The sequence below is a fragment of the Sinohyriopsis cumingii genome, chromosome 13 (genome assembly GCF_028554795.1).
Source record: "Sinohyriopsis cumingii isolate HCF-2022 chromosome 13, ASM2855479v2, whole genome shotgun sequence".
Classification (NCBI taxonomy): Eukaryota; Metazoa; Mollusca; class Bivalvia; order Unionida; family Unionidae; genus Sinohyriopsis; species Sinohyriopsis cumingii.
Window position 1 is genome coordinate 74923129 of NC_142973.1, and position 14748 is coordinate 74937876.

The 14748-nt window shown below is 33.9% G+C and overlaps 1 protein-coding gene across 1 annotated transcript in view; it reads left to right on the forward strand.

Moving 5' to 3' along the window:
• Positions 1-14748, forward strand: part of LOC149785841 (nudC domain-containing protein 1-like) — a 59208-nt gene that overhangs the window by 3762 nt on the left and 40698 nt on the right. The window contains exon 2 of the mRNA XM_089979799.1: positions 4586-4737. Coding sequence (XP_089835925.1) covers positions 4586-4737 — 152 coding nt within the window. The remainder of the gene's footprint in view (positions 1-4585; positions 4738-14748) is intronic.

Consider the following 14748-nt stretch of genomic DNA (forward strand, 5'->3'; position numbering starts at 1 on the left):
CAAATTATCAACTGGTTCTAGTTCATTGACTGAAATGGTTCAGAGTTGTCAGTATTTATCTATATTGTTGGATCACCAAAACTCTGCAGAAATTACACATTTCTTTCTGCAGTTTTACACGTTAAAAATCTTTGTTTGGATCAGCAAAAGTATGAATGAATTGAGGGCTTACAGAAGCATTTGGGGCCCCCGAGTGGATGAGTGGTCTAAAGCACTCTCCGTTACGGATCACTGCCATCACACCTCTGTCTGCGTGGGTTTGAGTCTAGGATTCAACCAATGTGGGTATGTGAGAAAGCTTGCCAGTAGCTTCTTGTGGGTCACTGGTTCTTCCCAGGATTTTCCTGGGTTATTCCTCCAGCATTAATACTGGCCACCATACATAGCCTATCATGTGCTAAAAATGGTGTTAAACCCAACAACAACAACAACAACAACAACAACTACAGAAGCATTCCCTGTAGAGAAAGGTTGCTTTTCAGCATATCAGTCATACTGAGTTGACTTGTTCCATTCACAAGACATTTTTTATGAGTACATTCAGAAATCTTTTTTGGAGTCATTAGTGGTATGATTGAGTTATGGATTACTTAAGCTTTTGATGTAGATAATGATGTTTTCAAGCATTTCAGTGATGTTGAGTTCAGTTGGTTTATTACAGAACTTGAGACTCATTGTACTGAGATATACTGAAAATCTTTGACACACAAATCAAATGAACTGGTGTAGTTATACAAACTGTCAGCTGAAAAATACATCTGTGCAAGCATGCATTTGACCTTTTCACATTTTGATATGTCATTTGACAGTAGATGTTAGGCCATGAATAAGTCAAAATAAATGATTTAAAAAACTGCAAAGCATTTCAGATATTTATTATTTCAATTTTGAATGAGATATATGCTTCCATTTTAGAATTGACAGACCTACAGTAATTTGCTTAAGTAAAGGGATCAAATACCAGCCTATTCAGTGATAAGCCCACCCCATCCCCATTTTGAAATAATTTGGGAAAATTTTTATTTAGCATATCTTTGTCTGATAATAACCTTGCCATCTCCTTTAGAGCAAAATTTATTAGGCTGGTTCCCTGATCTTTAATAATTGGAGTTTTACTCTTCCTCCAGTTCAACACTTAATCTGTGTTTGTTTTCCCACCAGGTATTGACTTGAATGATCAGTCACATGACCTTTTTACTTTGTATATGTAAAAGCTTATACATAGTTTTTTACTTGAACATTAAAGTCAGAATATTTCAAATGTATGGCAGTATTCTGATTCGTCATTTGACTGTCAGTAAAAAAAGAAATATGTAATTGAAAAAATCAGCTGGCAGCAGATAAATGAAGACTTGCTAACTGCAATCATTTATGTGTTTGAGTGGAAGAATTGGAAGGAAGTTTGATAAGTTTAACATCATTCAGTACAGCAAATTTGGAATGAATCCTTGAGGTAAAATTTAAATCCTGTACTGTACTCAGTGAATAATAACAATTCCGAGTTCACTCTGTATGTGTGTGTGTTTATTTTCATTATTTAAAACTGCATTTTCTGACTGTCTCTCCATTTTGAGGACCAGTGATTCACATTTCTTCAGAATTTAGTTATAGGTTATGTCACAGTGCACATCCAGATCTGGAATTTCAAGATAAACACAGAATTACATTGTACATACAGTAACAGCTTATATTGGATGAAGGAAATGTTGATTTCATGAGGACACAGTGTTTCATGCAGAATAATGATAACCTCATCATTTACTTGTGGTTCTTTTAAGTCATTTTGCTGCATTTATTTGTCATAAGTTTGTTATCGCTACTCCTCTGAAACTGCTTGGAGAATTGCCACAAAACTTTACAGAGTCATTCATCCCATGGCCTAGTTGGTCTTAAATGAAAACAGTGCCACTCAGACATCCAATACAGATACAAAAGCAGCCATCTTTAAAAGTTTTGATCTGGTTTTGTGTTGTTTTTACACCATTTCTTTCAGTACATGAATGGCTATACCAGGTGGACTATATCTGGTGGTGGAAGAACCCAGGGAGACTCTGAAAAGAACCACTGACTCACAAGAAGCACTGCCAGGTTTTCTCACATACCCATCTTGGTTGAGTCAAAACTCAAAATCACATGGACAGAAGTGAGATGCTTGAGTGATCTGTAAATGCAAGTGCTATAGACCACATGGCTATCTTGAAAAGAATTTGAATGATTTCTAGTTGGCTCTGAATGAATGGTGCTGATTTTATGTCCAGTATGACCTCCACAGTATCTATCTAGAAAATATTTTGTTATTGCTACTCCTGAATAGATGTCCATATCAGCATGGGCTTTTTAATGAAAGACTTTTTATGATGTCTGGCATGTCCTAAATGAAAATGGTTTTGATCTGAGGTCCAATATGGCTATCACAGTGGCCATCTGGAAATTGTATTATCACTGCTTTTTTTAAATGGCTCATACTTTTTATCAGAAGATGTTTTATGAATACTAGTTAATCTTAATGGTACGAAACTGATAGCCCATATGGACAGCATGGCAACCTTTGTGAAAGTCTTGTTACTTTTAAAATTCCCAAATTGGAAAGTCATATCAACATGTTGATTTTTCCAGAGGACTTCATATAAAGTCTTGTTGGACCTAAATTTAAATGGTGTAGATCTGACAGCCACTATGGCCACCATGGTGGCCATCTTGAAAATCATGTATTACTCTTACTAGGAAAGTCATTTTTACATGGGGTTTTCATCAGAAAAGTTTAGTTGGTTCTAACTGAAAGTGATACATATTGACCCTTAAAACTGTGGTAGCCATCTTGAAAATATTTTTATCCCTACTCCTCCAGCATAGATGGCTATGTTGACATAGGGCTTTCACCAATAGACTCGTGCTGATACCTAGTTGGTCCTAAATGAAAATGGTGTCACTTGTGCATCCAATATAGCTACTGTCTATCATGAAAACCCAGACATTGATGGTCATATTGAAATGGGGTTTTCACTAAAAGACTTTTAATGTTTACTTGGTCCTAAATTAAAAGTGGTGCCAAACTGACATCCAATATGTCCATCATGGCAGCCAGTTTCAAAATATTCTTCTGACGGAAAAACATCAGACATGTTTTGAGCACTCGGCTGTTCAAATGAAGAAATGTCTTACTTAGAATTCCTGGAAATTATTTTCAGCCAGTAGAGCATCAGTCCCTTGAAGGATTTTTGTATTACATGGTACTGAAAGTAGGAGTCTCCTTTTGGTCCAGTGACCTCTGAGGAAGAAGTGATTTTTGCCATTAAATGTGACCTTGACCCCAGACACTGACTGACATGATGATGCATCACATTGTGGCATTTGCATGTGCTTAGTTTATGCAAAATAAGTGTTGTATGGTTGAATGAAAACGATTTTGGGTTTGTATCATGCATACGTTTTACATCTGACCTTGTAATAGTTTTCCCTACCTCAATGTTAGTCTTGTTTGATTTGTGTTACTACACTGTGGTCTTAACTGTGTAACAGAGAAGAGCAGAGACTAAAAAGTTTTGTGAAGTTCAACAAATAATTTATTTCCCTAGAATAAAAGGTGAAAATTTAAGAAGAACCTACAGTATTCTGAATTGAATCCCAAACAGTCCTAAAAGTTCTATCACAAGTTCGAACTGAATTCTAGTGGTGTTTCATATAAATTCCAATATTGAATGTGTGGATTTGTCTGTAGACTTGATTTTTCTGATCTGTCAATAACATGGAATGTGGTGATTGTTAGCAGTCTTTTGATGTATCACAATAATATAATCCAAAATGTCCTTCACTGAATTCACTCTTATTTCAAATTATTGTTTTAGTCCAAGAATATTATTTAGCAATTGTAATTCCAGTGAATAATCCAAATAAATAAGTCCATCCAAATTAAAAACTGGATACAACAGTAAGACTGATTCCACTTCAGATGCTAAGGCAAGAATGAGTCATTTTTAAGTAAAGAAGTTGACATATCCCTTGACCTGGCATATGTCACAGTTACCATTTGCTGTAAACACTCTCAACTTAATGGAAAATTTCTTTTCTGGAACTTTCCGAGGTCATAATCAAGACTATCTTTAACTCAAACTGAAGTAAACATGTTTACCATTAATAATGATCAGAACATTTAATATATAATCATAGAGAAATATTAGCTATGTATTATGTTTATAGAATAAATATCAATGGTAAGGTGCACCATTAACTTGATTTTGGACAAATGTCAAGTGCAAAATACAGATTTACATAACGTATAACCATGGAGAACAGCTAAAAAACAATACAAATTAAATATACATAACATTTTATTGTACATTTTCATTCTCTCCAAATAGCAGTTCAAAGTGTGTGTGTGTGTGATTTGGATTTTTAACATAGCATGACAGATGAGCAGTACATGTACTCCTATCATAATGTTTTATCTAATTACAGGTGTAGCTACAGTGAGCCTAACAGATGAGCAGTACTCTTATCATATTTTTTAAATCTAATTACAGGTGTAGCTACAATGAGCCTAACAGATGAGCAGTACTCTTATCATATTTTTTAAATCTAATTACAGGTGTAGCTACAACAAGTCTGACAGATGAACAGTACTCGTATCATCATGCTAAGATATTTGGTGTCCACAATCACCTGATTGCTGACCTATGGAAGAGCAATGACTGTTATTACATTGACAACAGCTGGAATGTCAGGAGTCTCATAGCCACAGTATGGTCCTCATTTTAATCGTTAAACTGTTATTACATTGACAACAGCTGGAATGTCAGGAGTCTCATAGCCACAGTATGGTCCTCATTTTAATCGTTAAATTGTTATTACATTGACAGCAGCTGAATGTCAGGAGTCTCATAGCCACAGTATGGTCCTCATTTTAATCATTAAACTGTTATTACATTGACAACAGCTGGAATATCAGGAGTCTCATAGCCACAGTATGGTCCTCATTTTAATCATTAAACTGTTGCCTTCAGGAATTTTGGTTTTAACAAATGGCAGACTTGCAACCAGACTGCATGTGTAGGATGTTTGAAGGATGATGTTATAAAGAACACCTTGCTATAATGAAAAACTCTCTTGGGCCTGTAAGAGACTGTGTGTTATACTGAGGGGTTACCGATTTCTATTAATCTGTTCAGACTTCTCTACTACTTTTATTGAGTCTAAAATACCATTGTTATAACTTTATCTCCAGGATGTCTGATTGCAAGAATCTTCACTAAATTTAATAATTCCATCCTTAAAAATTCACAAGCACATGAAAATCATGCACAGTCCATTTACTGTGAGCATAACAAAACCTCTAACATTCATTAATTTTGGCCATTCAGATACCTGGGACACCACTCTTTTATGGAACTTGCAAGAGTAGCACCTGGCAATGTCTTCATTCTGTGTCATGGACATTTGGATCACGTTGTCCAGCATTCTCAAAGCTATGGATAATTAGGTCTGATCTTTAACACATTTTTGCTTGAGCTGCAGTTATCTAATCAGCATGAATTGGCCTGATTGATGTTGAGATTTTAAAGTGCACTAATACACTGATCTTCACTAGTGATGTCTTCCTTTTCCCAGATGGTTTCAGGTGTGGGATTCTTTATAGTGCTTATTGTATGGTCTGGTGGTTGAAGTTGGTTTGTACATGAGGCAGGTTCAGACAAAATAGTGGTTCCATTGTTTTTCAATTTAGTTTACATTTTTTAACTTTGATGGGGTCAGAACACATCAAATGTTGATACTGCCTGCCTGTTGCATTGTGCAAGGTGCAGCTGGCCTTGTGTTTGGTTCACATGTGGAATGATGACATTATCAAAACCAGTTGGGATCTAAGTTTAATTTTACCACTCTTAAGCCACTGTGTTAACACCATGGTTATCAGAAAGTAATTGATGGTGTAGCTTTATGTACAGTGTTTGAAGGAGGAAATCATAACACCTGTACTTGAATAACTGATTAGCTTAGTGTTATTACCTGAACTGGCTTCCTTTGATGTTGAATGTAAGCAATCAATCCTGACATGTGTTTGATTTGTGCTTATACAGGTGGTAGTATTGTTCTAACCATTGAAGAGGCTGCCATCCGCATGGTTTTGTTCTTGTGTGTTCTTTATTTTGGGTATTTGTTGACATTAATCCATGAAATTGAATACCATCAAATATGCAGACTTTGACAGGCAAAACCACAAATTCAAACACCCATGAAAATGTATTTTTTTTAAATTTTAAAAAGTTGAGTTTTGCAAAAGTAAATGATGCTACAGTATTCCAAATGCTCATGATGTAAGATGGTGAGATAGACCTGCTGTATACACAGGTGTACAGTACTGGTACAAGCACTAAGTGAGATAGACCTGCCATATACACAAGCTTACAGCACTGGTACCAGCTTTAAGTGAGTCTGACATACTATATGCACAGGCTTACAGTATGTGTACCTGCACTATAGACCTGCTATATACACAGGCTTACAGTATGTGTACCTGCACTATAGACCTGCTATATACACAGGCTTACAGTATGTGTACCTGCACTATAGACCTGCTATATACACAGGCTTACAGTATGTGTACCTGCACTATAGACCTGCTATATACACAGGCTTACAGTATGTGTACCTGCACTATAGACCTGCTATATACACAGGCTTACAGTATGTGTACCTGCACTATAGACCTGCTATATACACAGGCTTACAGTATGTGTACCTGTACTATAGACCTGCTATATACACAGGCTCATAATATCAAAACGTCTCATGAGTCATGAGTGTGCATTCACTCATTTTAAATTAAATTGTTCTTTTAAAATATAACCCTAATTTTCTATAACCAAAGTCTGTTCAATCCTGATTATTGAATGCTCTGCACCTTAACTGTCATCAAGAAACTTCCAGATGAAAATTGTCGATCTCTGTGGTCTTTTACAATGGTGACCATGTACTAAACTTGGGTCAAGAAAAGAGCACGTTGAGTGGAATAGTCACAATATAGAGTAGTATGAATTTTTTTATCAGTATGCTTAGCTTTTCATTATGACATCACAGTGCGAAGCATTCAATCCAGACCGTACTGGATCACACCTTTAATTTCATTTCGTCCAAAAATGTCTATGTACTTTAACATTGATTTAGCCGTATGCACTTCTCAGGGCTTGTAAATAATGACCTTCCAAAGGAACGTGGCTGTATTTTTAAAAGATGACACCCATTACTAAAATAGTTTGTGTTGAATGTCTACATGAACTGTGTGACTTTTACTAGTACTGGTACCACCAGTAATTGTGAACAATAAATCTAGATGCACTTTGTTAAAATAAAACTAAGAAAGATCCCAAATACACCAAACAGTCCAAAACTGATTCAAAATGCCAAGATTGATAAATGGTGGTCATCGCCTATAGAATTATCACTGGAAAAAGAATGGGATAAAACGATTGTTTCAATTGAGAGATTATTTTTAGGGTACCTACATTGTATAAAGCAATAATTGTGAGAAATGGGGGTGTAAAGTTGTCGCAATGAATTCAATCAATTTTTAGATATTTATGACAAAAAGACACCATCTGATAAAACATACCTGACAAGTAGCACAGTTATATATGCTTCATTAAATTTTATTGCTTCCTTGCTTGCTTTCACTTCTGATGTGCATTTGATTTCTGTAAACCAAAGATATGTGTACACAATCATTACCAATAATTTCATATATATAGAGATTGTGAGATTTATTGTAAAATAAAGGACAACAACTTGAGAACAAATTGGAATACATGGATTACAAACTACGTTATGATTTATTGATTGGATGACATGCATTACAAATTGCATTTGGATATATTGAAAGGGGTACATGCATTACAAACTGCATCAGGTTTTATTGATTGGAGTGCATGCATTACAAACTGCATTAGGATTTATTGATTGGAGAACATGCATTACAAACTGCGTTAGGATTTTTTGATTGGAGTACATGCATTACAAACTGTTAGGATTTATTGATTGGAGTACATTAAAAACTACATTAGGATTTATGGATTGGAGGACATGCAATACAGGGGCCCCGAGTGGCCGAGTGGTCTAAAGTGCTCTACGTTATGGATCACTGCCATCTCACCTCTGTCTGCGCCGTTTTGAGTCTCGGATTCAGCCAATGTGGGTATGTGAGAAAGCTTGCCAGTAGCTTTTCTTGGGTCGGTGGTTATTTCCGGGGCTTTCCCAGGTTTTTCCTCCACCATTAATACTGGCCGCCATGTATAGCCTATCGTGTGCTGAAAAATGGCATTAAACCCCACAACAACAAGAACAACAACATGCAATACAAACTGCATTACGATTTATGCATCACAAATTGCATTAGGATTCATTCATTGGAGTACATGCATTACAAACTGCATTAGGATTTTTTGATTGAAGTAAATGCATTACAAACTGCATTAAGATTTAGTGACTGGTGTACACACATCACAAATTGCATTAGGACTTATTGATTGGAGTACATGAATTACAAACTGTGTTAGGATTTATTGATTGGAGCACATACATTACAATCTGCATTTGGATTTATTGATTAGAGTACATGCATTAAAAACTGCATTAGGATTTATTGATTGGAGTACATGCATTAAAATCTGCAATAGGATTTATTGATTGGAGTACATGCATTACAAACTGTGTTAGGATTTATTGATGGGAGGACATGCATTACAAACTGTATAAGGATTTATAAATTGGAATACATACATTACAAATTGCATTAGGATTTATTGATTAGAGTACATGCATTTCAAACTGGATTAGGTTTTATTGATTGGAATACATGCATTACAAACTGCATTAGGATTTTTTGATTGGAGTACATGCATTTCAAACTGCATTAGGTTTTATTGATTAGAGTACATGCATTACAAACTGCATTAGGATTTTTGGATTGGAATACATGCATTACAAACTGCAGTAGGATTGATTGGTTGGAGTACATGCATTACAAACTGCATTAGGATTTTTTGATTGGAGTACATGCATTACAAACTGTATTAGGATTTATAAATTGGAATACATGCATTACAAATTAAATTAAGATTTATTGATTGGAGTACATGCATTACAAACTGTGTTAGGATTTTTGGATTGCAATACATGCATTACATACTGTAGTAGTATTGATTGGTAGGAGTACATCCATTACAAACTGTGTTATGATTGATTGAAGTACATGCATTTCAAACTGCATTAGGATTTATTGACTGGAGTACATGCATTTCAAACTGCATTAGGTTTTATTGATTGGAGTACATGCATTACAAACTGCATTAGGATTTTTGGATTGGAATACATGCATTGCAAACTGCAGTAGGATTGATTTGTAGGAGTACATCCATTACAAACTGCGTTTTGATTGATTGGAGTACATGTATTACAGACTGCATTAGGATTTATTGATTGGCATACATGCATTACAGATTGCATTAAGATTTATTGATTGGAGTACATGCATTACAAATTGCATTAGGATTTAATAATTGGAGTACATGCATTACAAACTGCAGTAGGATTTATTGATTGGAGTACATGCATTACAAACTATGTTAGAATTTATGGATTGGAGTACATACAGTACAAAGCACATTAGTATTTATTGATTGGAGTACATGCATTACAAACTGCATTAGGATTTATTGATTAGAGTACATGCATTACAAACTATGTTAGGATTTATGGATTTGAGTACATGCAGTACAAATTGCATTAGGATTTATTGATTGGAGTGCATGCATTTCAAACTGCATTAGGTTTTATTGATTGGAGTACATGCATTACAAACTGCATTAGGATTTTTGGATTGGAATACATGCATTGCAAACTGCGGTAGGATTGATTGGTAGGAGTACATCTATTACAAACTGCATTATGATTGATTGGAGTACATGTATTACAAACTGCATTAGGATTTATTGATTGGTGTACATGTATTACAAACTGCATTAGGATTTATTGATTGGAGTACATGCATTACAAATTGCAGTAGTATTTATTGATTGGAGTACATGCATTACAAACTGCGTTATGATTGATTGGAGTACATGGATTACAAACTGAATTAGGATTTATTGATTAGAGTACATGGATTACAAACTGAATTAGGACTTATTTTGATTGGAGTACATGCATTACAAACTGAATTAGAATTTATTGACTGGAGTGTATGCATTTCAAACTGTGTTAGGATTTTTGGATTGCAATACATGCATTACAAACTGCAGTAGGTTTGCTTGATTGAAGTAAATGCATTTCAAAGTACATTAGGATTTATTGACTGGAGTACATGCATTTCAAACTGCATTAGGTTTTATTGATTGGAGTACATTAATTACAAACTGCATTAGTATTTATTGATTGGAGTACATGCATTTCAAACTGCATTAGGTTTTATTGATTGGAGTACATGCATTACAAACTGCATTAGGATGTATTGATTGGAATGCATGCATTGTAAACTGCAGTAGGATTGATTGGTTAAAGTACATTCATTACAAACTGAATTAGGATTTATTGATTGGAGTACATGCATTACAAACTATGTTAGGATTTACGGATTGGAGTACATACAGTACAAAGCACGTTAGTATTTATTGATTGGAGTACATGCATTACAAACTGCATTAGGATTTATGGATTGCAGTACATGCATTACAAACTGCATTAAGATTTATTGATTGGAATACATGCATTACAAACTGCATTGGGATCTTTTGATTGGAGTACATGCATTACAAACTATATTACGATTTTCGATTTGAGTACATGCAGTACAAATTGCATTAGGATTTATTGATTGAAGTACATGCATTAAAAACTGCATTAAGATTTATTGATTGGAGTAAATGCATTACAATCTGCATTAGGATTTATTGATTGAAGTACATGCATTTCAAACTGCATTAGGTTTTATTGATTGGAGTACATGTATTTCAAAGTTTATTAGAATTTATTGATTGGATTACATGCATTTCAAACTGCATTAGGTTTTATTGATTGGAGTACATGCATGCAAACTGCATTAGGATTTTTGGATTGGAATATTTGCATTTCAAACTGCACTAGGATTGATTGATTGGAGTACATGCATTACAAACTGCATTAGGATTTATTGATTGGATTACATGCATTACACACTGTGTTAGGATTGATTGATTGGAATACATGCATTACAAACTGAATTAGCATTTTTTTTATTGGAGTACATGCATTACAAACTGTTAGGATTTATTGATTGGAGTCCATGCATTACGAACTGCATTAGGATTTATTGATTGGTGTACATGTACATGTATTACAAACTGCATTAGGATTTATTGATTGTAGGACATGCATTACAATATGCATTAGGATTTATTGATTGGAGTAAATGCATTACAAACTGCATTAGGATTTTTTGATTGGTGTACATGCATTGCAAACTGCATTAGGAATTTTTGATTGGAGGACATGTATTACAAACTGCATTAGGATTGATTGATTGGAGGACATGCATTAGAAACTGCAGTAGGATTTATTGATTGGAGTACATGCATTACATTATGCATTAGGATTTATTGATTGGAGTACATGCATTACAAACTGTGTTAGGATTTATTGATTGTAATACATGCATTACAAACTGCATTAGGATTTATTGATTGGAGGACATCCATTACAAACTGCATTAGGATTTATTAATTGGAGTACATGCATTACAAACTGTGTTAGGATTTATTGATTGGAATACATGCATTACAAACTGCATTTGGACTTATTCATTGGTGTACATGCATTACAAAATGCATTAGGATTTTTGATTGGAGAACATGCATTACAAACTGTTTTAGGATTTATTGATTGGTGTACATGCATTGCCGACTGAATTTGGTGTTATTATTGGAGTGGATGCATTACAAACTGCATTAGGATTTAATGATTGGAGAACATGCATTACAAACTGCATTAAGATTTATTGATTGGTGTACATGCATTGCCGACTGCATTAGGTGTCATTATTGGAGTAGATGCATTACAAACTGCATTAGGATTTATGGATTTGAATACATTCATTAAAAATTGCATTACAATTTATTGATTGCAGTGCATGCATTACAAACTGCATTAGGATTTATTGTTTGGAATTCATGCATTACAAATTGCATTAGCATTTATTGATTGGAGTATATATATTACAAATTACGGTAGAATTTATTGATTGGAGTACATTCTTTAGAAACTGCATTATGATTTATGGATTGGAATATATGCATTACAAACTGCATTAGGATTGATTGATTGGAGTACTTATATTACAAATTACAGTAGGAGTTATTGATTTGAGTTCATGCATTACAAACTGTGTTAGGATTTATTGATTTAAGTAAATGCATTACTAACTATAGTAGGATTTATTTATTGCAGAACATGCATTGGAAACTGCATTAGGATTTGAGTAATGCATTACAAATTGCATTAGGATTTATTGATTGGAGTACATCCATTATAATCTGCATTCGGATTTATTGATTGGTGTACATGCATTACAAAATGCATTAGGATTTATTGTTTGGAGTACATGCATTACAAACTTAAGTAAGATTTATTAATTGGAGTACATGCATTACAAACTGTGTTAGGATTTATTGATGGGAGGACATGAATTACAAACTGTATTAGGATTTATAAATTGGAATACATGCATTACAAATTGCATTTGAATTTATTGATTGGAGTACATGCATTTCAAACTGGATTAGGTTTTATTGATTGGAGTACATGTATTAGAAACTGCATTAGGATTTTTAGATTGGAATACATGCATTACAAACTGTATTTGGATTGATTGTTTGGAGTATTTGCATTTCAAACTGCATTAGGTTTTATTGATTGGAGTACATGCATTACAAACTGTGTTAGGATTTTTGGATTGCAGTACATGCATTACAAACTGCAGTAGGATTGATTGGTTTGAGTACATCTATTACAAACTGCGTTATGATTTATTTATTGAGTACATGCATTACAAACTCTGTTAGGATTTATTGATTGGTGTACATGCATTACAAACTGAATTAGGATTTATTGATTGGAGTGCATGCATTACAAACTGCATTAGGATTTATTGATTGTAGTACATGCATTACAAACTGAATTAGGATTTATTGATTGGAGTGCATGCATTACAAACTGCATTTAGATTTATTGATTTTTGAAGATGCATTACAAACTGCATTAGTATTTATTGATTGTGGACATGCATTACAAATGCATTAGGTTTTGTTGATTGGAGTACATGCATTGCCAACTTGCATTTGGATTTATTGATTGAAATATATGCATTACAAAACTGCATTACGATTAAAGAATGGGAGTACGTACATTAGAAACTGCATTCGGATTTATTGATTGGAGTACATGCATTACAAACTGTGTTTTTTTTAATTGGAGTACATGCATTACAAACTGCATTTAGATTTATTGATTTTTGAAGATGCATTACAAACTGCATTAGTATTTATTGATTGTGGACATGCATTACAAATGCATTAGGTTTTGTTGATTGGAGTACATGCATTGCCAACTTGGTTAGGATTTATTGATTGGAGTACATGCATGACAAACTGAATTAGCTTTTTTTTTATTGGGGTACATGCATTACAAATTGCATTAGGTACATTAGGATTTATTGATTGGAATACATGGATTAGAAACTATATTAGGATCTATTGAAAGTGATAGATGCATTACAAACTGCATTATGATTTATTGATTGGAATACATGCAGTTCTAATTGCATTGGGATTTATTGATTGGAGTACATGCTTTACAAACTGCATTAGGATTTATTGATTTGAATACATGCAATGCTAACTGCATTATGATTTATTGATTGGAATACGTGCATTACAAATTACATTAGGATTTATGGATTGGAGTACATGCATTACAACTTATATTAGGATTTATGGATTGGAATATATGCAATAATAACTGCATTAGGATTTATTGATTCGAGTACATGCATCACAAACTGCATTAAGATTTCTGGATTGGAATACATGCATTACAAACTGCATTAGGATTTATTGATTGGAGAACATGCATTACAAACTGCATTAGGATTGAAAGATTGGAGTATATGCACTACAAAGTGCATTAGGCTTTTTTGGTTGTAGAACATACATTAAAGATTGCATTAGGATTTATGGACTGGAGTACATACATTAGAAACTGCCTTTGGATTTATTGATTGGTGTACATGCATTGCAAATTGCATTAGGTGCCTTAGGATTTATTGATTGGAGTAAATGCATTACAGTCTGCATTAGGATTGATTGATTTTTAGTACATGTATTAAAAATTGCATTTGCATTTATTGATTGAAATGCCTGCATTACAAACTGCATCAGGATTGATTGATTGGAGTACATGCATTACAAACTGCATTAGGATTTATTGATTGCAGTATGTGCATTACAAACTGCATTATGAGTTATTGATTGAAATATATGCATTACAAACTGTATTTATGATTTACTGCTTTGAGTACATGCATTACAAACTGCATTAGGAGTTATTGATTAGAGTACATGAATTATAAACTGCATTAGGATTTATTGATTAGAGTACATGCATTACAAACTGCATTAGGAGTTATTGATTGGAGTACATGCATTACAAACTGCATTAGGATTTATTGAATGG